Source organism: Oryzias melastigma, linkage group LG19, assembly GCF_002922805.2.
Source record: "Oryzias melastigma strain HK-1 linkage group LG19, ASM292280v2, whole genome shotgun sequence".
Classification (NCBI taxonomy): Eukaryota; Metazoa; Chordata; class Actinopteri; order Beloniformes; family Adrianichthyidae; genus Oryzias; species Oryzias melastigma.
Window position 1 is genome coordinate 17,160,962 of NC_050530.1, and position 21,962 is coordinate 17,182,923.

Below are 21,962 nucleotides of genomic sequence, written 5' to 3' on the forward strand. Positions count from 1 at the left end.
GAGTGTATAAGTGAATGAAGGTGGGAGGTAACAAAGAGGATGTGTACTGGTTGGAGTGATGAGGTTGACTGGTTCCACTGGTGAAATGGAAAGATGAAAGAGGTACTTTGAAGATGAATGGGGAGATTTTGGAGAGGGCAGAGTGGGGGACGTGGATGTTGTGGAGTAGCTGAGATCAGTTAGGATCAAGCAGTGTATCATAAAGAATGGTAAATGCACAGGTGTATGTGGAGATAACATCTGTCTTATGTGGTTAAAATGCGTTTTTAAGAGTGGAAACAAATTATTTAAAAGTTCTATTTTCATATATGAGTTAGCATGTTGAATTATTTTTATGGGTCAATCGTACCCTCAGTGACCCTATGGTAACGGGTAAAACCAAGCATATTATATACAAACGCTCAAGAGGCACCAGGCAGATGAGCTCTCTCTGCAGATTATATAAACTATTTTTATAGTGATATAAATAAATATTCTGTTTGCAAACAGGGAGAATTGGTGATTGTCCCATGTTTATGTGTAGCTACGCCTGTTTCTATGACCGTTTTCAGGCTCCTTGTACAAAACATGTGGTCATTGAACGCGCTTTGCAAGGTAACCAAGCAATCAGGGACTCACATATGGGCATGATGAATGGATAACATCCCTTTTAATTCATGGAAAGGTTTCATTTGAAATTGAAGGATTGCAGTTTGTACCCATTCGTAATTATATCACACCAAGTCTTTGATATGTCTGAATAGAACTGTGAGAATAAAAGCCTGGAGCCACTTTGTGTGGCACTTTGTACCACTTTGAAATTTCACATCAATCAATCAATCAATCAATCAATCAATCAATCAATCAATCAATCAATCAATCAATCAATCAATCAATCAATCAAACAATCAATCTATTTATCAATCAATCAATCAGTCTGTATTTATGCAGCACCTTTCAAATAAAAATAACACAAAGTGCTTTACGCTAAAACAAAACAAACAAAATAATCTAAAAACAAGCGCGAAAATTAAAATAGTTCCCTCCCCCATCCCCACACACTACCCCCCACCTCTTTCACACCTCACACCAAACCTCCGAAATACGGTGATAAACAGTAGAAGAAGAAGCCCCCCTCTGCTTGTTCAGTGTGAACACTGTGGTCTTAATTCACATTCAAGAATGTGTGCTAATGTGTGAAATGCCCGGTGTGTCCATATTCAGAATGAAAAGTACAATTACACAAAGATACAAATATTTTTGTGTTATTTACTTCTGCATTTGCACTAAATATTTTGTGTTTTTGCCAGATTTTTGTTCTTATGTTATAAATGTTGACACCAATATAAACATGTTTTTAACACTCGCCTTCCAATCTATTTCTAAGCTCTTTAAAGCAGCATTTTTGAATTTAAAAAACTCTTTTTAATAACATTGTGGAAGGGATCATAAATCCCCCATTTTTCATCCTTTTTAATGCATTTAGAAGCTCTTTAATGCTACTCATAGTTTTTAGGTAGTCTTAGATACAGTGAATGTTCTTTCTGTTAACATTATGCCAATTTTCTGTTTTTATTTGAATTTTTAAAATAATTAATACAAATATTTTACTATTTCTGAACGATTTGGCCAATGAATCCTCAATTAAACTCATTTTCAACCACTTTCTAAATTACTCTCTTTAGATCCAGTAAATGCTCCTTTAAGTATTTGATTTTTAAATGATACACTTAAAAATAGATATGATATTCTGAAAGGTAACTTTTCAATTGCGGAAGATCACCCCTAATACTTGTGTTACCCCTCAGCACCTGTCCTACGGCAGCAGCAGCCTCCACGTGGACGCAGCCTTCCAGCAGACGCTGTGGAGCGCAGCGCCCATCTGCTCTGGTAGTGAGGTAGCACAAGGTAGGCGTGTTGTCTTTAGACGTTCTTTGTCATTCACCAACATTTTAAAAGCAAATTCCCTGTAAAAATGGAAAAAAAAACAACATAAGTGACAAACTTTTAACAAATCACTAATTAGATCTTGGTGTTTGCAGGGTTTCCATCACAAGTCATGTTTTTTTTTTTATACAGATAGAAATATCTAATTTTCAACATCACAACTTCACTCCTTTAAGTTTGCCATCTTCTAGAGCCATAATGTATGATTTCTGCTTCAGAAGTTGTTTATGTCAGATCTTCTGCTGGTCTTTTTATACACAAACGGGGGATTTCAAGCGCTCCTCTGAAGTGCCCTGATGCACTTGAACACACCACCAGCAGAATAATCAAAGCTTACAAAAGCAGTTTGGATGCCCTTCTGTCCACCACTCAGTTCCTCACACTTTGTGAATGTTTCTCTTCCTCCCCTTTACCCAGGTTTCCTGATTGGTGGGGACGTCCTACGCCTCCTCCATGGTCACATGGATGAATGTCTGACTGTTCCATCTGGGGAGCACGGGGACGAGCAGAGGAGGTAATGTGGACAGATGACGTTGGAGAGATGATTCATCATCATTTATTTTAACATTCCTCAAGTTTCCAAACACAATTTAAATGTATTTAACTGTCAAAATGAATCAAGTTCATATTAGGAGAATTATTACTGCTGTGTGAAATTCTGATTTTTTTTAAAGTTCTGTGTCATTTATGTCATGTAAAAGACGAAAACAGAAACCGTGTTATTTGGAAAGCCTCACATGTAAACTTTATATGATGTTATTTTTGCATCTTCGCTCTTCATCTCAATGAGTTTTACCAAAGATAAAAGTAACAAAATGATCAAACTTTTCCTCTCCTGATGAATTTAAACGGAGTCCAGAAGAATCCTTAGTAACTTTCAGATCAGGGCGCCGAACAGCTCGCCTCACCATTGACTGTCAGTATCAGTAACTGGCAGTGATGTGTTTGTGCTTCAGTGGAAAAACGTTTGAAGTTTGATGTAACTGAACCCTTCTATCCCTCAGGACAGTGCACTATGAGGGGGGAGCAGTTTGCACTCACGCTCGGTCCCTGTGGAGGCTGGAGACTCTGCGGGTCATGTAAGTTCATGTTCTGTTAGTGACTCCCACAGTGTGAGTGGGAATCTCTGCACGTGTCCATCAATCCATCATTATGTGTAAGAGTGTGTGTTTGTGCACATGTGTGTATTTGTGTGTGACACACACCGACAGAAGTTCACTATTCAGGTTAGATTTTCTGCTCAGACTGTCCAGCAGAGAGGATGGATATAAAGTCCAACCCGTCCTCTGACACATTAGACTACATTATGCATATTTGTACAGAGTTTCATGAGAGTTCCAGGATGTAGGTCCTTCATGTCTTGTGTGTCCAGGTGGAGTGGCAGCCATATTCGTTGGGGTCAACCTTTCAGACTCAGACATGTGACCACGGGGAAGTATCTGAGTCTCACGGAGGATAAGTCGCTGCTCCTGATGGACAAAGAGAAGGCTGACGTTAAATCCACCGCCTTCTGCTTCAGGTCCTCAAAGGTAGCAGCTGGACATCCACTAGAACCTCGACTTCAAAACAGAACATGACTTCAATTTTCTTGCTTCTCTGTCTTTTTTAAGGAAAAGTCAGACCCTGGTGTGAAGAAAGAGGTGGACGGCATGGGAACTCCTGACATAAAATATGGCGACTCGGTGTGTTATATCCAACATGTGGATACCTGCCTTTGGCTCACCTACCAGACTGTTGATGCAAAGTCCGTTCGCATGGGCGGGGTGCAGAGGAAGGTATGATATTACACTAGGAAACAAGCAGGAAAATGTGAAAGCTGATGATGATTTTTTTTATCTGTGTACAGAAATACAGCAGTTGTGGGAAGCTTCGTTTCATTTAAAGTTTTGATTTCAAACTGAAGGAACTTTCTTGTTTCAGGCCATCATGCATCATGAAGGTCACATGGACGATGGGCTCACCCTGTCCAGGTCGCAGCATGAGGAGAGTCGCACTGCCAGGGTCATCCGCAGCACCGTCTTCCTCTTCAACCTCTTCATCAGGTGAGCTGCTGCACACCCCCCTTACCTTCACACAGGCACTGTGATAATTAGATAGATAAGGCCTTTAAAAGTGGAAGACAAGAAGACGTTAAACGGTGCAGGACATGATATAAAAGAAGCTCAAAGAAATAAAGAGGGATCTTCAGTAGAAAGTGAAAAAGAGGGAAGATCAGATTAGTGTCAAAATGGGTTTAAGGATGAAGAGGATTTGAGAGAGAGGAAGGATCAGACTGGTGGAACAGTCACTGATCATCTTCAGGCTTCCATTAGTTTCCTAAAGCCTTTGACAAAGGAATCGTTTTTCCTCCTTCAACCTTTCAGAGATGAAGCCCTTCATGTGTGGACAGTTGGTCAGTCACAGATCTTTATGACTTCACCTTTTCCCTTATGTTGCACTGAACAAATCACCATGCTGGGAGGTGGAGAATGTTTTCAGGACAGTACAGCTGACCATCAATGATAATGAATCTCTGAGTTCTTGTTGCACCATCCTGTATCCGATCTAGCTGGTGTCAGCCGTAGAGCTAACACCAAATAAATCCAATAAAACATTTCTGTTTGGCCTCAGAACCTACAGACCAAACCAATTACCAACATTATGAAAGTTATGTGGTTCCACTGTTGTCAAATCCATTAACAGATTCCAGTAGCTAAATGACTGTGTGATATGGCAGCCTGTGTCAGCAATGCTGAAAAGTACATGCTTTCATAAAGTTTCCTCCTGAGAGTTCATCCAGAAAGCTTTCTGCTGACTGAGTTAATGATGTAGATGAACACAACAGCACCAGACTGCCCTGAACATTATCTACATTTGAAAGTGGTATGATCCAAACAAAAACTGTGAGACAGGAGTACTGACAGGCTTTGAGTTCATTGCAGCATGAATGAGAGAAGAAAGAAAGTCATAAAAACTGGTTGTGGATTGTCTTCAGGCACATGAGCAGACCTGGAGTTAGTTGTTAAGTTAGAAATCCTGAGCATCATGAAAACACATGAGGAACATTAGAGAAGAGACCTGCAAGTGCACTTTACAGATAGTGGTAAAAACATAGTTGCTCGACAGATAATGCTACAGATTCTCAATCCCAACTTTTGATATACAGACGTATGGTTTGGGACCCCTCTGTGTAACTTCTTGACATTTTGGGTGTCCCCAAGTTGTCATTTTTTGATGTGCTGGCTGTTCCCATTAGATCACGGGTCCTCAACCCTCGGGATGTGGTACCAGACACGGTAACAGTGAGGTTCATTTCTGGAGTTCCCTGGATTACTGCACCTCTTTGTTTCTTCTCATGCGTATTGCTCTGTAGTTGGTGTTCTGGTGTGACCAGATCATGGTTCTAGTGACATTGTTCAAGCTTAGCTTCAGTTGTTCAAACCTTGGCATTGATTAATTCTGTACTTTTTCTCATCACTCTGTCAAAGTCAATGTTCAATCTGTTCAAATATTGTTTGTGAAATTGTGGTGTTTTCCTATAATAAAATGAGCCTCTCGTGGTTGTTTGTTTTCTCCAGAGGTCTGGACATGCTGAGGAAGAAAGGGAGGAGCTCCGCCTTAGATTTACCAATAGATTCAGTGAGCTTAAGTCTGCAGGACCTCATTGGTTACTTCCAGCCACCTGGAGAGCACCTGGACCATGAGGAGAAGCAGAACCGTCTGAGAGCTTTGAAGAACAGGCAGAACCTCTTCCAAGAGGAGGTAGTGTGTGACTTTAGTCTTTAGTCAGAGCTCATTCTACAGAATACATCAAAGTACACTGGTTTTAATGAGTAAGCATCACCTCTGTATATATCCAGTGCATCCTGTGGGTGTACTAAGAACAGATGCAGTTCTACTGAATTTTTAAATACCAGTGTGTTTGAACGACTACACAAACTGCAGAAGCCCAGATATGCTAACAGTGATCTCCTGCTACTCGTGTGCAGGGCATGATCAGCCTGGTTCTGGACTGTATTGACCGTCTGCATGTGTACAGCAGCACCGCTCACTTTGCAGACGTGGTTGGACAAGTGGCAGCAGAGGCCTGGAGCTCAATCCTTAACTCCCTCTATCAGCTGTTGGGTAACCACACATTCACAGACACAAACAAAGACCTGCATTCTGACTGCAAATGTCTTTAAGGGTGTATTCAGATTGGACACATTTGGTTATTTTAAAGTAAATCAGAGTTTGTTTTGCTGATAATCCGGAACTAATTTTCAGTTTGAATAAGTAGACCCTGGTTCGGAATCAGGAACGGTTCTCTGACCCATCTTTTGAGGTTCGTTTGACAGTCTGAACAGAGACCAAGCGCAAGGTTTAGGACTTGAGCTGGACCAAATTAAGCAGACTTGATCTGGACATGGACTATTCCAGTCTGAATACACCCTAAAATTCTCAGTAATATTAAAGACATTTGCAGAAGCTGAGGATTGAGATTCTTAGTTTCCTAGTGCTCTAAAATGGTCAATAATCAGCATCACATTTGGTTGTCTTTGCTCCGATTGCCCTCACAACTTTTGCTCTGTCACTTTCACAGCTGCACTTATAAGAGGAAACCGAAAAAACTGTGCCCAGTTTTCTGGTTCACTTGACTGGCTGATTAGCCGACTGGAGCGGCTGGAGGCGTCTTCAGGTACGTCAGTTGGCTCTAACACTAGATAAACACTAGGTCTTGTGCTATCTTGTTGGGTCCAGATGACCCCACTTCCAATGTAAACACGGTGAGGATAGCACAAGGGCTAGGCATGTGTGGCACGTTCAAGAACGCCCTTAACATGGGTTTTGTACGCACTTTTAGCATACGGTACTGTGGCTACTGTATACTAGCACATGCTACTACAGTTGGAAAAGACTTAGTGCGAATTGGCACTTCTGTGTTTTGAAAAGAACACTACCCATGCATCACTACCAGATCTGAGTCCCGAGAACTTTTTAAGCGAATTCAGTGGCCCAAAATGTATAGCCTGAAAACAAACTTAAAAATTATGATTCTTGAACGCAGACAACTGAAATGCGCGAATACGTGCGTTTATATAAACTTTTAATTGGCATTAGTACAACATTCTCCAGTGAACGTAGCATCACAAAACACCAAAAGCAGTTACCTACATATAGCAATGTTTCAGTGATTTATGACCATAAAGTGTTCCTCTTCTGTACACACTTGAATCATCTGTATCATTATGCTGGTAGATGAATAAGCTGCTGGGCGTCAAGTTATATCAAACTCCAGATATATGTCATTTGGTGTGGAAAAAGCCCTTTCAATGTCTCTGACTAAATTTTCCCCCACATTTGTATTTTTTTCTATTTTTTTATGCAGGTATACTGGAGGTTCTTCATTGTGTGTTGGTGGAAAGTCCTGAAGCTCTAAACATCATAAAAGAAGGACATATAAAGTCTATCATCTCCCTCCTGGACAAGCATGGACGAAACCATAAGGTACCATATCCAAACGAGCAACGAAAACATATCAAAATCCTTCAATTTTTGAGGAAAATAGGTGTAAACTCAAAGATGAGATTTAAATCACCTGCTGAAAGGGTTTGTAAATCATCCAACTGTACAGAGAAGCACGTGGAACTCCTCTGTGGTTCAAACTAATGAAAGTTTGATAACTTGAAATGTGATCCTGGATGACATCACCCTGCTGTAATCAAAGCTTTTTAGTGACTTCTTATCAGTGGGCATAGATGAAGATGGTCCTCTTCCTCACCAAGCAGAGCTGTGTAATGGATGGATTTTACTTTATTACATTTATTATCCCATAAAAGATAATCAATTAATAATTGATGGAGGACTCTGCAGAGTGCTTGAACGTCCAGGTGCAAAGCCATACTGTATCAGTGCATTCTGGGAAATTAATGTCTATAGCCTCTCGATACCTGCTGTTACTGATGTGCTGCACAGGTCCTGGATGTGCTGTGCTCCCTGTGTGTGTGTCACGGCGTGGCCGTGCGCTCCAACCAGCACCTGATCTGCGACAACCTGCTGCCAGGAAGAGACCTGCTGCTGCAGACGCGCCTCGTAAACCACGTCAGCAGGTGACGCTCAAAGACATGCAAGAGCTGACAGTTTTCTGGTTAAGAGAAATTGATTTGAATTCCTCTCACAGGTTAATTTTGTTCAGCAACTCTATCTCATTTGTTTCATATTTTACCAGTATGCGACCCAACATCTTCTTGGGCGTCAGTGATGGCTCCGCCCAATACAGGAAGTGGTACTATGAGGTAATCGTGGACCAGGCTTTGCCATTTGTCACGGCAGAACCCACTCACCTCAGAGTGGGCTGGGCCAACACCAGTGGCTATGCTCCTTACCCAAGTGGGGGAGAGGGCTGGGGAGGCAACGGGGTGGGGGACGACCTCTTCTCCTACGGCTTTGATGGACTTCATCTGTGGTCAGGTGAGGGTGGACGGATGGACGCTCTACTGTTAAGAGTGCAGATGGATTCTTATTGATATGCAAATTTACATACATTTATGGAAAACCTGCACTCCCCGTGTCCAGGTTGCATCGCTCGGACTGTTAGTACACCAAACCAGCACCTGCTGCGCTCTGAGGATGTGGTCAGCTGCTGCCTGGATCTGAGCGTTCCCAGCATCTCCTTCAGGATCAACGGCCAGCCGGTTCAGGGCATGTTTGAGAACTTCAACTCTGACGGCCTTTTCTTCCCAGCAGCCAGCTTCAGTGCAGGTGTCAGGTCAGCACGTGACCAAACAGTTGTTTTGCTAAAAAACAAAATAAAACAAGTTTCTTCAAAGAATCAAAGCAATAAAATTTGCAGCAGTTTTTTTGTTGTTTTATCTTTAAATTATCTGCTACCCCCACCATGTAAATGTTAAGGACCCACTCTGATAATCTTTTGATCTCTTTTAAAAGTTTTCTCAAATTAAAAGTATGCAGTTTTTAATCAAAATATTAAAAACCTGTCATTTTCTTGAAAGAGTGGCAGTAGTTCATTAAAAAATTGCCTCTGAGAGCAACTCCACCCCCTCTTCCTGTTGCCCATAACTTAGTGCTCTGCTTACATGTTTTCCCACTAGCTTACAACCCCTCATAAACTCTTTCCTTTTATCATCCATCATTAGAAAAATGGCACAAGAGCATGTTAAAACGCCAACAATTTTCATTCAAATGGATCTTTATTAACTTGTCAAATACATGTCCATATGTAAATACACAGTTATATGCAGATGACACACTTCTTTATGTTCAAACATAAACAGAGGATAATGCTGCTGCAATTCTGTCTAGACTCATGGTGGAAGATGGTGATTTGTTCCAAAACTGATGCCTTCTCCTCAATACAAAACAAAAAAAAGCAGTCTGCATGTTTCTCACCTGGAATCAGGCAGTAAATGCCCAGTTGTCTTGGAAAACTGGGATATGGTACAAGTGGTTGAACACTTCCAATATTTTGATGTTCTCGTTGATTCACTCACTCTGTTGATTCAACATTTTTATTGGAGTGGATTTGTCACAAATGGGACAGCTGGTTCCACATGCAACAGGTTTATTTATTCAGACAGGAACTAAGCACAGCTAAAAGTCCACAAAGCTAAATCAGGTTCAGACGGACAGAGGTCAATCATGAGCATGGGATCATCAAAGAAGAGACTAGAGTTGTCAGAGATGAGACGAAGTAGGGTCAGAAACAGAAGATCAAGTCCAGATATAAACACTTAGTAATTCAGAAAGGATGGCACAAACAATACTTCGCACTGAGTAAGGCTCTGTGCAGTGCTTAAATGTTCTGTGAAATTTGCATCACTAAAGAACACTCTAGTATATTGTATAAGGACTGTTTTTTTTTCTATCTTTGATGTGCGCTGAGATCATTACACTCCCCTGTAATACCTTTCTCTGCAGGGTGCGTTTCCTCCTCGGTGGGCGTCATGGGGAGTTCAAATTCCTCCCCCCTGCAGGCTACGCCCCATGCTGCGAGGCGGTGCTTCCCAGGGAGAAGCTGAAGCTGGAGGCCAGTCAGGACCAGACTGCAGCCAGAGACTTGCTGGGACCCACTGTCACTTTGAGCCAGGCAGCGTTCACCCCCACGCCCGTGGATACCAGCCAGGTCCGAATGCATGGAGATTGCGATGGATGCTGTCAGATGCAGAAAAACTAACTGTCTTGTGTTTGTTTGTTCAGATAGTTCTGCCTCCTCACCTGGAAAGAATCCGAGAGAAACTGGCAGAAAATATCCATGAGCTGTGGGTGATGAACAAGATTGAACTGGGCTGGACATATGGAGCGGTGAGTAGCAGTCAAAGCCCTGAACAACGTACGGCTTGCCGGTCCAAGAAACCGTTCAATTTACATTTTAGCTGCAAGTTGGAACGTATGCGACAAAAGTCAGCAGAGAAAGATCATTCTTACAGATGACTCTACTTTCTAAAGCTGGAAAAGGCAGCAAAGATTATTGATTGTGTTTGTCAAAATTGGTTTCAGCCATCGATCTGGACTGCTTCTTGATCTTTTAAAATCATGGAAAGATCTTCTGTTACAGAAAACTCTTCATGAAATAAGTCCATAATCTTTGGCTTGTGTTCTTGGGAATGACTTGGACCATAGACAAATAAACCCCAGAGCCTAGATCAGGGTGTCCAAAGTCAGTATTCAAGGGCCGGCCTCCTGTTGGTTTTCCAGAAATCCTGCCTTATCTGCTGCCTATTACCAGGATCAGGTGTGTTTGGCCAATAAGGAGCTTGGAAAACATGTTGGACACTGGCCCTCGAGGACTGACTTTGGTCACCTCTGGCCTAGATTCTGATGGTTGTTAGAGGCCAGATCATGCCAAGGCATCGTTCCAGGTGGAGAACAGAGTGAAGGAGGACCAGCAAACCATCTAGAATGCAGAGAGAGACAGTCTTTCATGAATTTAAAGGCAAAGATATAATTGTGAATGGATAAGAGGAAAGGTGGGCCATTTAGCCATTAGTTCAAAGTGAAGACCTAATTGATGATGGTGTGTAGAGGGATGTAACAACCCAGCATACCTGTTAAGTGAAAAAGCTTCACCACATCCACCACACAACTGTAGATGATAGATAGCACAGTAGAACACAGAGATGTCTGTACAAGATCTCCAACACCCCTAAACTCAAATGTACCCCAGCCCTACAGAGATATAAAACAATGTACTCCTCTTTATTTTGTTTGCATATGAACTAGACAAGTCTCCATTCTGTAGTATATCCTTCAGGCAGAAAAGAGTGTTCTTGTTCTACAGCCGTCCTCTGTCCTCTCTGTGCCTTTCAGGTTCGAGATGATAACAAGCGGCAGCACCCTTGTCTGGTGGAGTTTTCTAAGCTCCCTGAGCAGGAGCGAAGCTACAACCTGCAGATGTCCCTGGAGACGCTGAAGTAAGGCTTTCAGTGTGGTGGCCGCTCTCACACCAGTCTCCTCAGCTTGAACGGATATCTGCATTTGCAGGACTCTGCTGGCCCTGGGGTGCCATGTTGGACTGGCTGATGAAAACGCTGTGGGAAGAGTGAAGAGCATGAAGCTGTCACCAAAGTACGTCTGATCTGAGAAGAAAGCTGACTTTTCTTAATGAACAGAATAGCACAACGCATTTTTGTGTCGACTTTGGCATTTTTGTTTGCAGATCATCGGAACTCCCTCATGCTTTCAGCTTCTTACTTTAAAAAAAACTTTTGAACTTTTTTTTGGGATGTTCTTCTAGGTTTAAGGACTCAGTCTCATAATAGTTGAGCTGCAAAAAGTTTTAGTGTTATCCATCATTATGTTTCTAATAGATAATCAGGCATCGATTGGACTTTTATCTTAAGGAGACATAGAGACGTAAAGCCGTGTATCATCAGCATAGCAGCAAAACCTGATGACACGTGTGTACATTAAAAAAATACTATAAAAGAAAAATAAAAGCCAACGAAGAAGTGTTAAAACACAGGAGCGGAAAAACACAAACTTAAAACCAGAGTCCTAAATGACTAACTGACTCAGAAATTAGAGGCTCCATTATGTTCTGTTCTGCTGCCGTACACCTGAATTTCTCCCTTGGGAGATTAATAAAGTTCTATCTATCTATCTATCTATCTATCTATCTATCTATCTATCTATCTATCTATCTATCTATCTATCTATCTATCTATCTATCTAACAGCTCCATTTATTCTAATCAATAGTAGGGTTGTGTATTGACAAGAGTCTGGTGATACGATGCGTATCACGATACTTGTGTCATAATACAATACGTATCCCAATATTTTTCAATACAGTACCAGACAATATTTCACCTTTTTTTATTATGAATTATCTGAATATTACAATTTTTTCATAAAATAAAATTATAAAATACATCAGAACATTAAGCAACTGTATCTCATAAACAAGTTGCTTTTGGCCAAGCAAATTTATATGCCTTTCTTTTTGGTGACGTAAAAGTAAAATAAATGTAAAGTAAAGTAAATGTTTCACTAAATCAACATTTTCTTACACCCCTAGCTATTGTTCATAGAAACAGAGTAGAATTTTTATTTTTTATTGTCTTTTTTTTGTCTAGATACGAGTTGTCGAGTGGTTACAAACCTGCACCTCTTGACCTGAACCACATCAAGTTGACCCCCAGCCAGGAGGCCATGGTGGACAAGCTGGCAGAAAACGCTCACAATGTCTGGGCACGAGATCGCATTCGCCAAGGCTGGACTTATGGCATCCAGCAGGTGAGAGACTGAACCATAAATGTCTTCTTTAAAGGGTAACCAAACCTTAAATCAACTTTTTTTGGATTTTGACATCCATAAATGAGGCTTTAAAAGAGCTTTCTGTTGGTTGAATCGAGGTATTACATTCGAATTTTGTGATTGGTCAAACCATTTGAGTCCAACGTCATTCCAGAAGTCCCATGTCATGATTCTGCAGCTCCAGTAATGATAACAGTCCTGTTCTCCAAACCCCGCCCCTCTGACTGGATTTTCACATTTCGGTTGTGGGCGGAGTCAGCCTCCAACTGTCCTGTTTAGTTACCTTTTAATTTGAAGTCCTCCATCAATTCAATGTAGCAATAAAGGGACTTACGTGGAATAAGACAATTTCTCTGACATACCTCAAAAAGTGTTCACAAAAGAGGACGTTAGGGAAAGACCTGGTGTGCAAAAATAGGATTGAACATTAGAAACATGATGCTAAAGTAACAGATATTTTCCTTATGTTCTCCTTATTAGTGAGGAATTGTCAAGTCAACCCACTTAAAATTATAAGTTTGATGGAGGAATGGTGAAGGATACCAATATTTGGTCAGTAAAAGAAGGTTCACCTCAATACTTGTAATTTTTCAGTAACAGAGGTCAAAGGTTTCCTGTGCTTCATAAGATTTGGACAATAGTTGCTATTTTGGTCCATTCTTTCATACAGATCTCCTCGAGAGCTGGAATGTTTTGAAGTTGTTGCTGGAAAACAGACATTTAACTCTTAGCTTATCAGTAATCAGACATGTGATCAAGCTCAGACCTAAGATCTGTATTTATTTATGAAACCCAACAATTTCTTTGTCCCTCATCATCTTCCATCACTACCGCAACTTCCTGTGATCTCTTAGTTCCTCAGAGGGGCAGTAGGAGGCCTTGAGGGCCTCAAGGCTGAAAGGTTCAGGATCTTTCCTCTACCAATGACCTGTAGAGGATGTGGAATAGGTTAAACTTTGGGTTCACCAGCAGATACACAGAGACCCTGAAATTCCACATCTGGGTAACTTCTATACCAGGTTTGATCACCCAGCTGAGTAAGAACACTTCTTATAGACCTCAACATGGTGCAGAAACTTAATGAAAACCATTTTCTGTGGGTTGGATTCCAGACTACACATTTGCACGTAAGACAGTTCAACACTTTGTTTGCCGCTGGTTGAGTTTATAGAATATAATGATATTCATGCACACATTCTGATCCTGTTTGGCGTTTTTAGTGGTGTGATAGAGGAATGTTAGGGTTTTAAAACAACTTTTGATTCAGTCTGTCCTGGATTAATGAAGAGCAGGAGCTCATGACCTTTCAAGATGAAAAACATTCTTATCTATGCAGTTTATATTTTTAATGTAGTGAGGGATGTGTGGACAGTTTTGGTCTTAAAAGACATTTCACAAAGGCAGTGACAACATGTTTAGCTGCATCCTGTCCTATATCTACTGGCCGTCTAGGTGGTGTTTTAGCAATAAGGGTCACATCAACATTTGGAAGACAAAATCGGGTCTCCAGCATCCGTCTTTGTTTGGACGGTGCAGGTTAAGTTTCAAGAAATATGGACATTCAAGCTATTGATTAACCAGGGTTGTAGTTTTCTTAATTCCTTTCTAGTTTTCTTCGTACAGTGTAAGATGAGAAAAATCTATTGTGTTTGTTGTGTGTCGTTCTCGTCGTTAGAAATTTCCGTAGACTTTCTCTGATTTTTTTTTTTCTTTTGCTGATTTAGTGTAAAACACAGATGATGTCATTGTAGGGGATTACCGCCACTGTCATGTTCAAAATAACATCTTAAGTAGTTCTTCTACATTAGACTGTTGAAGTTCACCATATCCCTCTAGGATATGGTCAATCAGCTTTCACCAATCCGCATACTTGTTTTGGCAAAGATTTTTTATCTCCTTCCTGACATAACCCTGATTTTTCACAGGCTGTGGACCAGCACAGGGAGAACCAGACTTGGGCCCCCTTGTGGCTATATAGTTAGGCAGTGGTGTGAAGGGTCTTGTCTTAGGACCAATACTGGATCAGCACATAACGCTTCCTGAGAAACAAACCCTGTCCAGTCCTGCATGGAGCCACCTGAGCCATTTAGTCGCTCTTCTATGTTAGTCTCTGTTTTCTACTTTTTGCCTTTCATTTGTTTCTTTTCAGGATGTGAAGAACCGCAGGAACCCTCGTCTGGTCCCCTATACTCTGCTGGATGAAAGAACCAAGAAGTCCAACAAGGATAGTCTAAGAGAGGCTGTCCGAACGCTACTGGGATACGGATATAACCTGGAAGCTCCTGACCAGGACCATGGTAAGAAAGAGTTGGAGAAAATTTAAGAAAATGTGTTTTATTTTTCTTGAGTGTTCCTTCTGTCTTTTCATCCCATCCAGCAGCTCAGTCTGATTCCAGCAGCTTGTCTGCAGAGAGATTCCGGATCTTCAGAGCAGAGAAAACTTACTGCGTTAACACTGGGAAGTGGTACTTTGAACTGGAGGTAAGAATCTGACATCAAACCTTTTTAGCTCGTCTACCTGCAAGGAAACTGTAAAAACACATGTCACTCAGATCTGTATCCAGTAATGTAGCTGGAAGGGTTTATTCAGGTCGGAAAGAGTCCAAGATCTTTGATCTCATCTGCCCGAGTTATAAGTTGGTGAAAGCGCAGAAGTCATCTCTTAGTTTTCTTTAAATACCATCGATACAAATGGGGTGTTACTGTATTTTGTAGGTGTGGCTAAAAGTCGATCAAAAATGTTCTCATCAGAGGTTACATTTTTTCAATATTTTGACCTCACCTCTTCATGTCAGAGCACATTTCACACTCAAAAACTCCGCTTGAAGGGGGGTCCTCCTCGGTCTATCAGGTCTCCATAATCCAGGCTGTTAACTATGATGGAATCTGTACACTGTTCTTTTAGGTTCTGACCTTTGGAGAAATGAGGGTGGGCTGGGCCAGACCCGGCTGTCTGCCAGACCAGGAGCTGGGATCCGATGACCAGGCCTTCGTTTTTGACGGTTTCAAGGTAGACACATCCTTCTTTCTTCCTTTTCTTCTTTTAATTGGTAGCTGTATGAAACGTTTGCTTTGGAAGTCATGTTTAAGTTTAAGCAATTCTCTGAAGAGGAAGCTGAGACAGTGTAATAGAGTTATGTGACTTTCCCGTGTGTTCTCCAGGTCCAGCGCTGGCACCAGGGCAACGAGCACTTTGGGCGCGCTTGGCAGGCGGGTGACGTGGTGGGCTGCATGGTGGATCTGAACGAACACACGATGATGTTCACGCTCAACGGGGAGGTGCTCCTCGATGACTCCGGATCTGAGCTGGCCTTCAAAGACTTTGAAGTTGGAGACGGTTGGTGTTATGTTGTCAGTGCAGATTAATGGTTATATCACAGCACCTGCTGTAGTGCTTTAGAGCAGTGGTCCCCAACACCGCCCAGGCCGTGAGTGGTACCAGTTTGTGGGATAGTTGCTAACAGGCCGCAGGGAAAAATACACAACCTACATGTTTTCTGTTTTATTTTGTAATCTGATTCTGAAGGAAGTTTTATTTTGGATAACCACTCATTCAAGACACTTCTAGTCGTTGGGTCACGGGCAGGGGTGAAAGTAAGCCGGAGCGGTTTGGAGTGGCGTTCCGGTAAAAGAATTGGAAAAGAATCTTGGAGACGTGAAAAGAGTCTCGCTACAGATTTGTGCGTAAATGCAGTTTTGTGTGTGTCAGGTAACTGGAACACACTTTGTTAAGATTTGTATGTGATTAATCGATTTGAATCGATTTAAGCTTAATAGATCAATAATCGATTCACAAAAGATATAAATCGATTCAGCACATAAGGCTAAAATCCGCTAGCTTGATGCTAACATTCAATAGAATTTCCCATAGGACGGCTAATGCTAACGCTCGGTTGACCAAAACAATACATTGCTGACTAAATAAACATCTTTATTCACTTACAGGCATTAATTTTCAAAACTTTTTTAAGGAAATCATTTTTAAAGTAACTATCTGTGTTTTTTCCCCTCATACTGTAGTCTTCTTTTTGAATAAAGTGTACTTTTAGAGCGCAATCGCCACCAAGTGGCCAAACTGAAACGTCCTCCAGGAGAAGCAGCAATGTTTAAAATGTTAATGATCTGAACATTTTTGTTAGAACTTCTACTTTAGAGAATCCATATCCATGTAACACTACATGATATTAACAATCTCCTCATTTCAATAATAAATTTTACAATATGTGAACCGTATCAGATTAATATAAATAGATTCAAATTAAATAAAAAAATTCTAAACAAATGTGTATACATTTGTAAACTTAAAATTGAATTGAATGGAAGAATCGAGGAATCGGAAAAAAAACAAACGAATCGTTTCTGGAAATTCTAACCGATACCCAGCCCTAGTTTCAAGATGTTGTCATTTTAAGTTGTGCAAGTGTAAATTGTATTTTGTATTTTTTTTACATGTAAATACACAATTGCAAGTACATAAAGTTATGCACACAATGCATAGTGTGAGTTACAAATCAAGGATTACACACACACAAATCCAGTGAGTCAATTTTCTCTCCATATTTATTGTACAATTCATGTCGTAAGCTTTACATGTACGTCCCATAAACCAGAGCTCCCCAACTTTTTTTAGGCCGTGAATCTATCCAGTGAGTCTATTTTCTCTCCATACATAAATGACTGAACGCGAATGTGAAACCACAGCATTCTCTTATGCTGTTGTCCTCCTTCTGGAGTCTAACAATCAACATGGAGCTCATCCTGATGCTCGCCTCCTTGTGTGCTTCAGGTTTCATCCCCGTGTGCAGTCTGGGAGTGTGCCAGGTGGGGAGGATGAACTTTGGGAAGGACGTCAGCACCCTCAGGTACTTCACCATCTGTGGCCTGCAGGAGGGCTACGAGCCGTTCGCCGTCAACGTGAACCGGGACGTGACCATGTGGCTCAGCAAGAGACTGCCTCAGTTCGTGCCCGTCCCCCCCAACCACCAGCACATCGAGGTGAGCCGGCCGAGGATGAGCTCCACCTCGTGTTGGTAAGAACGTCGCCTGAATTGAAGACGGTTTCCCACTCTGAGGCTGAACGCTTGGCTTTCAGGTCTCCAGGATCGATGGGACGGTGGAGTGTAGTCCCTGCTTGAAGGTCACCCAGAGGTCGTTCGGCTCCCAGAACAGCCACACGGACATCACCTTCTACAGACTGAGCATGCCCATCGAGTGTGCCGAGTGCAGATCTGGAGTCAGCCTCTTCTCACCCAAGAGGGTAAGAAAAGTCTAAGCATCCCTCCCTGAAGAGATTCTGGGTAAAGATGGGGCGGTAACAAAGTGGTTAAAGTTAAATTCAGTCATAAAGAGGAGACTGTTGAATGGTATTTAGGATACGTTCTGAGATCATCATCAATCATTGATTACCTTTGATAGAGTGCAGCTGGTCCAGACTTTTTGGTTTAAAAAGTTAGAATTAAAGGGTGACCAAACAGGGTAGTAGCTGACTCCACCCACAGCCGAAATGTGAAACTCCAGTTAGAGAGGCGTGGCTTCAGATCATGACGTGGGATTTCTGATATGATGTGGGACCTAAATAGTTTGACCAATTCAACTGTAATAGCTCAATTCAACCTGTAGGGGGCAGTACACAGACGATTTTTGACCATATTTTCAAGAATGAAACAAAATCTGTAGGGCGGGGTTGATAAAATCAATTAATCAATTTAGCACATAAAGCTAAAGTCAGCTAGCTTGATGCTAACGTTTAATGCAATTTCCCATTGGATGGCTAATGCTAACGCTCGGTCACCTAAACATACATTGCTGACTAAATGAACATCTTTATTCACTCACAGGCATGCATTTTCCAAACTCTTTTAGGGGAATAGTTTTTAAAATGGTCTAAAATATATTTTTTTGTTCTCATACTGTCTTCTTCTTCTGGAATAAGGTTGCTATAGCTTGATCGCCACCTAGTGGCCAAACTGAAAGGCCCTCCAGGAGAAGCAGAACAATGTTTACAATGTTAATGATCTGAACATTTTTGTTGGAACTTCTCCTATTAACAACTTCATTATTTCACTAATACATTTTAGAGTATGTGAACTGTATCAGATTATTATAAATTATTAAAAACATATAGCAGATTATTAATGCATTTCTAAACAAATGTGTATAAATGTGTAAACTCAACATTGAATTGAATTGAAGAATCGAAAAATATCAAATCGATTCAGGCTCTTGTGAATCAAATTGAATAGTTTCTGGAAATTAGAGTCAATACCCAGCTCTAAAAATATGGCAATGATCAACAGACAGCACTTTTAAAGAGGTCAATAGTCCCTCCTCACATCTTCTGCAGGACCTGGACGATTTTGAAACCGTCTCCGACTTTGAAGTCCTGATGAAGTCGTCCCACGGCCACAGTGTTCCCAGCATTCCCAGTGTTCCCGGCGGACCGGAGAAGGATGAATTTAACAACCACAAAGATTACAACCAGGAGAAGTCGTCCAAAATCAAACAGCGGTAAGCCTCCATCCCCGGAGGGGCAATTTACCTTAATATATGAAACACTCAGTGTCACTAGGATTTTTGACCAACCAAATGTAACTTTGACAATCGGCAGACTTTTTTCCAACTGCTTTTTCACCTGATTCACAACAATTTGAATAAAGAAATGCTCAGAAATGAAACTTGAAGCTTAATTTTCTTTTTACATGTCGTTCATCATCAGTGTTTCCCTAAAGTTGTGTCAGTGATGGAATGACAGGACATCATGTTTTGAGACCTTTGCACAAACAAAACACCATCAGTAGAGTAAAAGTATTTCATTTTTTTTGTCAGGTTCACTTTAAAGCGGAACAAGACGGACAGCATCAGCCATCCATCAGCTCATCTGTCTGAGGAGGCGGGGCCTGATGACAGTATTGGCTATGATCTCCTCATGCAGACGTCTGTGGTAGGGAGTGTCTTCTGAGTAAAAATAGTGTTTAGAGCACTCGGGTTATAACCACGCGTCCCTCTGTGCAGTACTACTACTCGGTGCGGATCTTCCCGGGTCAGGAGCCCAGCAGCGTGTGGGTAGGATGGGTGACCTCTGACTTCCATCAGTACGATCCTAGTTTTGAGCTCCACAAGGTCCGAACCGTCACGGTTACGCTAGGGGACGAGAAGGGAAAAGTCCATGAAAGGTCAGTGAAATGAAAAACCTGGTATTGTCCAGAAATAGAGAGGGTTTGTGCTTCATCGTACACCCCCTCATCATGTCCTGCAGCATAAAGCGCAGCAACTGCTTCATGGTGTGGGCCGGAGAGAGCAGCAGCCCTGGGGGTCAAGGGAGGAGCAACAACGGCTTGGAGATCGGATGTCTGGTGGACACTACAACTGGTCTGCTGAGCTTCACAGCCAACGGGAAGGAGCTCAGCACCTACTACCAGGTCAGCTTTGGAGATGTGACGCAGGTTTTTACCAGAACAAACCTGGAAAGCTTCAGGGTGTGATTTCACATGACAAAGATCTCTTATTAATAGGAGCGTTGGAAGTTTTCAGGGTTTGAAGATGGTCAAACAAACAGTTTAGCACTAATAATTTGGTGCAATTTAAATTTAACATAAAACCAGAAGATCAATTCCCTGGAGGAAACCTAGAGATCAATGGAAAACAGAAAAAATATAATTTAAAAAAGGTAAAAGTGATTCAGTAATGTAAAATGAACTGGATATGCAGCAATATTTCACATAATCTGCAGAGTCTTGATGATGCAGATTGGTGAAGGAGAACAGAAAAGTTTGATCTTCTGGTGTTAAAGAGAACAAAATTGCATTCTGGGAGCTGGCAATGATGTCATCAATGATGACCCTTCTTTGGTTGATGGCTGCTGGTTCTGTTTCCTCCTTTTTCCCTCTAATACACCTCAGTCGTTTGATCATTTAATGAATGCATTAAAGCAACTTCCTGTTTTTATGAGTCCAACCAACTATCTCTGCACAGGTGGAGCCCAGCACAAAGCTTTTCCCAGCAGTCTTTGCAAAGGCCACCAGTCCCAATGTCTTCCAGTTTGAACTTGGCTGTGTAAAGGTAAGATGCAGACACACAACCATGAAGTTCACTCATCAACTCTGTTAGAATGTTGTTCTTTCACTGACAGAGAGCAGTCAGAGCATCAGTCATAGTCAGTGTGTTTCAGGTTTCACTCGTTGATGGACGCGTCTTTAAATCGGTTTTTGGGCTCTGCGCACAAGACTGATTGAACTTGCTTTGAAAGTTAAACCAGTTCAACTTTAACCAATAAAGCACATGAATTAAACAGAGCATCACCCATTCGTCTCTAGCAAATCTGAGTCTCTTGGAATTTTTCCTCCATGATCAGAATATTTCACATTTATGTATTAATCTTACCTGACGCTTAACCACAAGAATCAATGAAGTCAGTATGTACAAATAACATCTGCAGATTGGGATGTGGTGCAGTTTTAGTGCATTCCAGTTCTAGGATCTCTAGTTTTTCCTTGTTATAATGGAAAAAGAACCAGCACTGTTTACATGTGTCATTTGAAGGATGAAGCTCCAGCCAGCAGCACCAGTTAGACAAAGTTCTTCTGATTCCTCTGTTGCTCATCATCAATAAATCCAAACTCTTCCTCAGTAGACCCATCAATAAGTCCATCTGGAATGTGATGTGTAGCAGGCTTGACAGTAGAGTAAAAGAAAAAGGCCCAAAACAGACAGATTTGAAATGATCGTTTATCTGTGTGAGACTGAAAAACAGACAAACCAAATTTAAACTTCAGACAAGATAGCTGTAGTTAGAGCATCTGAAACTGTTGTCTGCGTCAATCCAGATCCCTATGTGCACTAATTTATAGCACTAGGTTGTTTTGCTCTGTCACAGTTATGTTGTTTTGATCTGTCACAGTTATGTTGTTTTGATCTTTCGCACTTACGTTTTTCCTGTCTCACAGTTATGTTGTTTGTTCTGTCACAGTTGTTGTGATCTGTCGCAATTATGTTGCTTTGCTCTGTTACAGTTTTGTTGCTTTGCTCTGTCACAGTATGTTGCTTTGCTCTGTCGCAGTGTGCTTTTTTGCTCTGTTACAGTTATGTTGTTTTGATCTTTCGCAGTATACTTTTTTGCTCCGTCACACTTATATTCCTTTCCTCTGTCAAAGTTTTGTTGTTTTGATCTGTCACAGTAATTTGTTTTGATCTTTCGCAGTATATTTTTTTTGCACTGTCACAGTTATGTTGGTTTGCTCTGTCGCAGTAAGTTGCTCATCAGGATTCACAGATGCTGCTGTAAATCTGCACACCACCATGTCCGCC

General features: G+C 41.4%; 1 protein-coding gene across 3 annotated transcripts in view; it reads left to right on the forward strand.

The window, feature by feature from the left end:
• Window positions 1-21,962, forward strand: part of ryr2a (ryanodine receptor 2a (cardiac)) — a 122,978-nt gene that overhangs the window by 36,437 nt on the left and 64,579 nt on the right. For all 3 annotated transcript variants that reach the window (XR_004949793.1, XM_024263394.2, XM_024263396.2), the window contains exons 7-35: window positions 1,788-1,887; window positions 2,344-2,440; window positions 2,931-3,005; window positions 3,299-3,455; window positions 3,537-3,701; window positions 3,847-3,968; window positions 5,484-5,667; window positions 5,895-6,030; window positions 6,488-6,583; window positions 7,274-7,392; window positions 7,861-7,994; window positions 8,114-8,355; window positions 8,461-8,653; window positions 9,823-10,027; window positions 10,102-10,206; window positions 11,212-11,315; window positions 11,386-11,469; window positions 12,479-12,638; window positions 14,809-14,956; window positions 15,037-15,140; window positions 15,565-15,669; window positions 15,822-15,996; window positions 17,446-17,654; window positions 17,752-17,916; window positions 19,003-19,166; window positions 19,485-19,599; window positions 19,671-19,831; window positions 19,915-20,077; window positions 20,631-20,717. Coding sequence is in view for 2 of the 3 variants with exons in the window: in XM_024263394.2 (XP_024119162.1) it covers window positions 1,788-1,887; window positions 2,344-2,440; window positions 2,931-3,005; window positions 3,299-3,455; window positions 3,537-3,701; window positions 3,847-3,968; window positions 5,484-5,667; window positions 5,895-6,030; window positions 6,488-6,583; window positions 7,274-7,392; window positions 7,861-7,994; window positions 8,114-8,355; window positions 8,461-8,653; window positions 9,823-10,027; window positions 10,102-10,206; window positions 11,212-11,315; window positions 11,386-11,469; window positions 12,479-12,638; window positions 14,809-14,956; window positions 15,037-15,140; window positions 15,565-15,669; window positions 15,822-15,996; window positions 17,446-17,654; window positions 17,752-17,916; window positions 19,003-19,166; window positions 19,485-19,599; window positions 19,671-19,831; window positions 19,915-20,077; window positions 20,631-20,717 (4,074 nt within the window). In the remaining variant the exon portion in view is untranslated. The remainder of the gene's footprint in view (window positions 1-1,787; window positions 1,888-2,343; window positions 2,441-2,930; window positions 3,006-3,298; window positions 3,456-3,536; window positions 3,702-3,846; window positions 3,969-5,483; window positions 5,668-5,894; window positions 6,031-6,487; window positions 6,584-7,273; window positions 7,393-7,860; window positions 7,995-8,113; window positions 8,356-8,460; window positions 8,654-9,822; window positions 10,028-10,101; window positions 10,207-11,211; window positions 11,316-11,385; window positions 11,470-12,478; window positions 12,639-14,808; window positions 14,957-15,036; window positions 15,141-15,564; window positions 15,670-15,821; window positions 15,997-17,445; window positions 17,655-17,751; window positions 17,917-19,002; window positions 19,167-19,484; window positions 19,600-19,670; window positions 19,832-19,914; window positions 20,078-20,630; window positions 20,718-21,962) is intronic.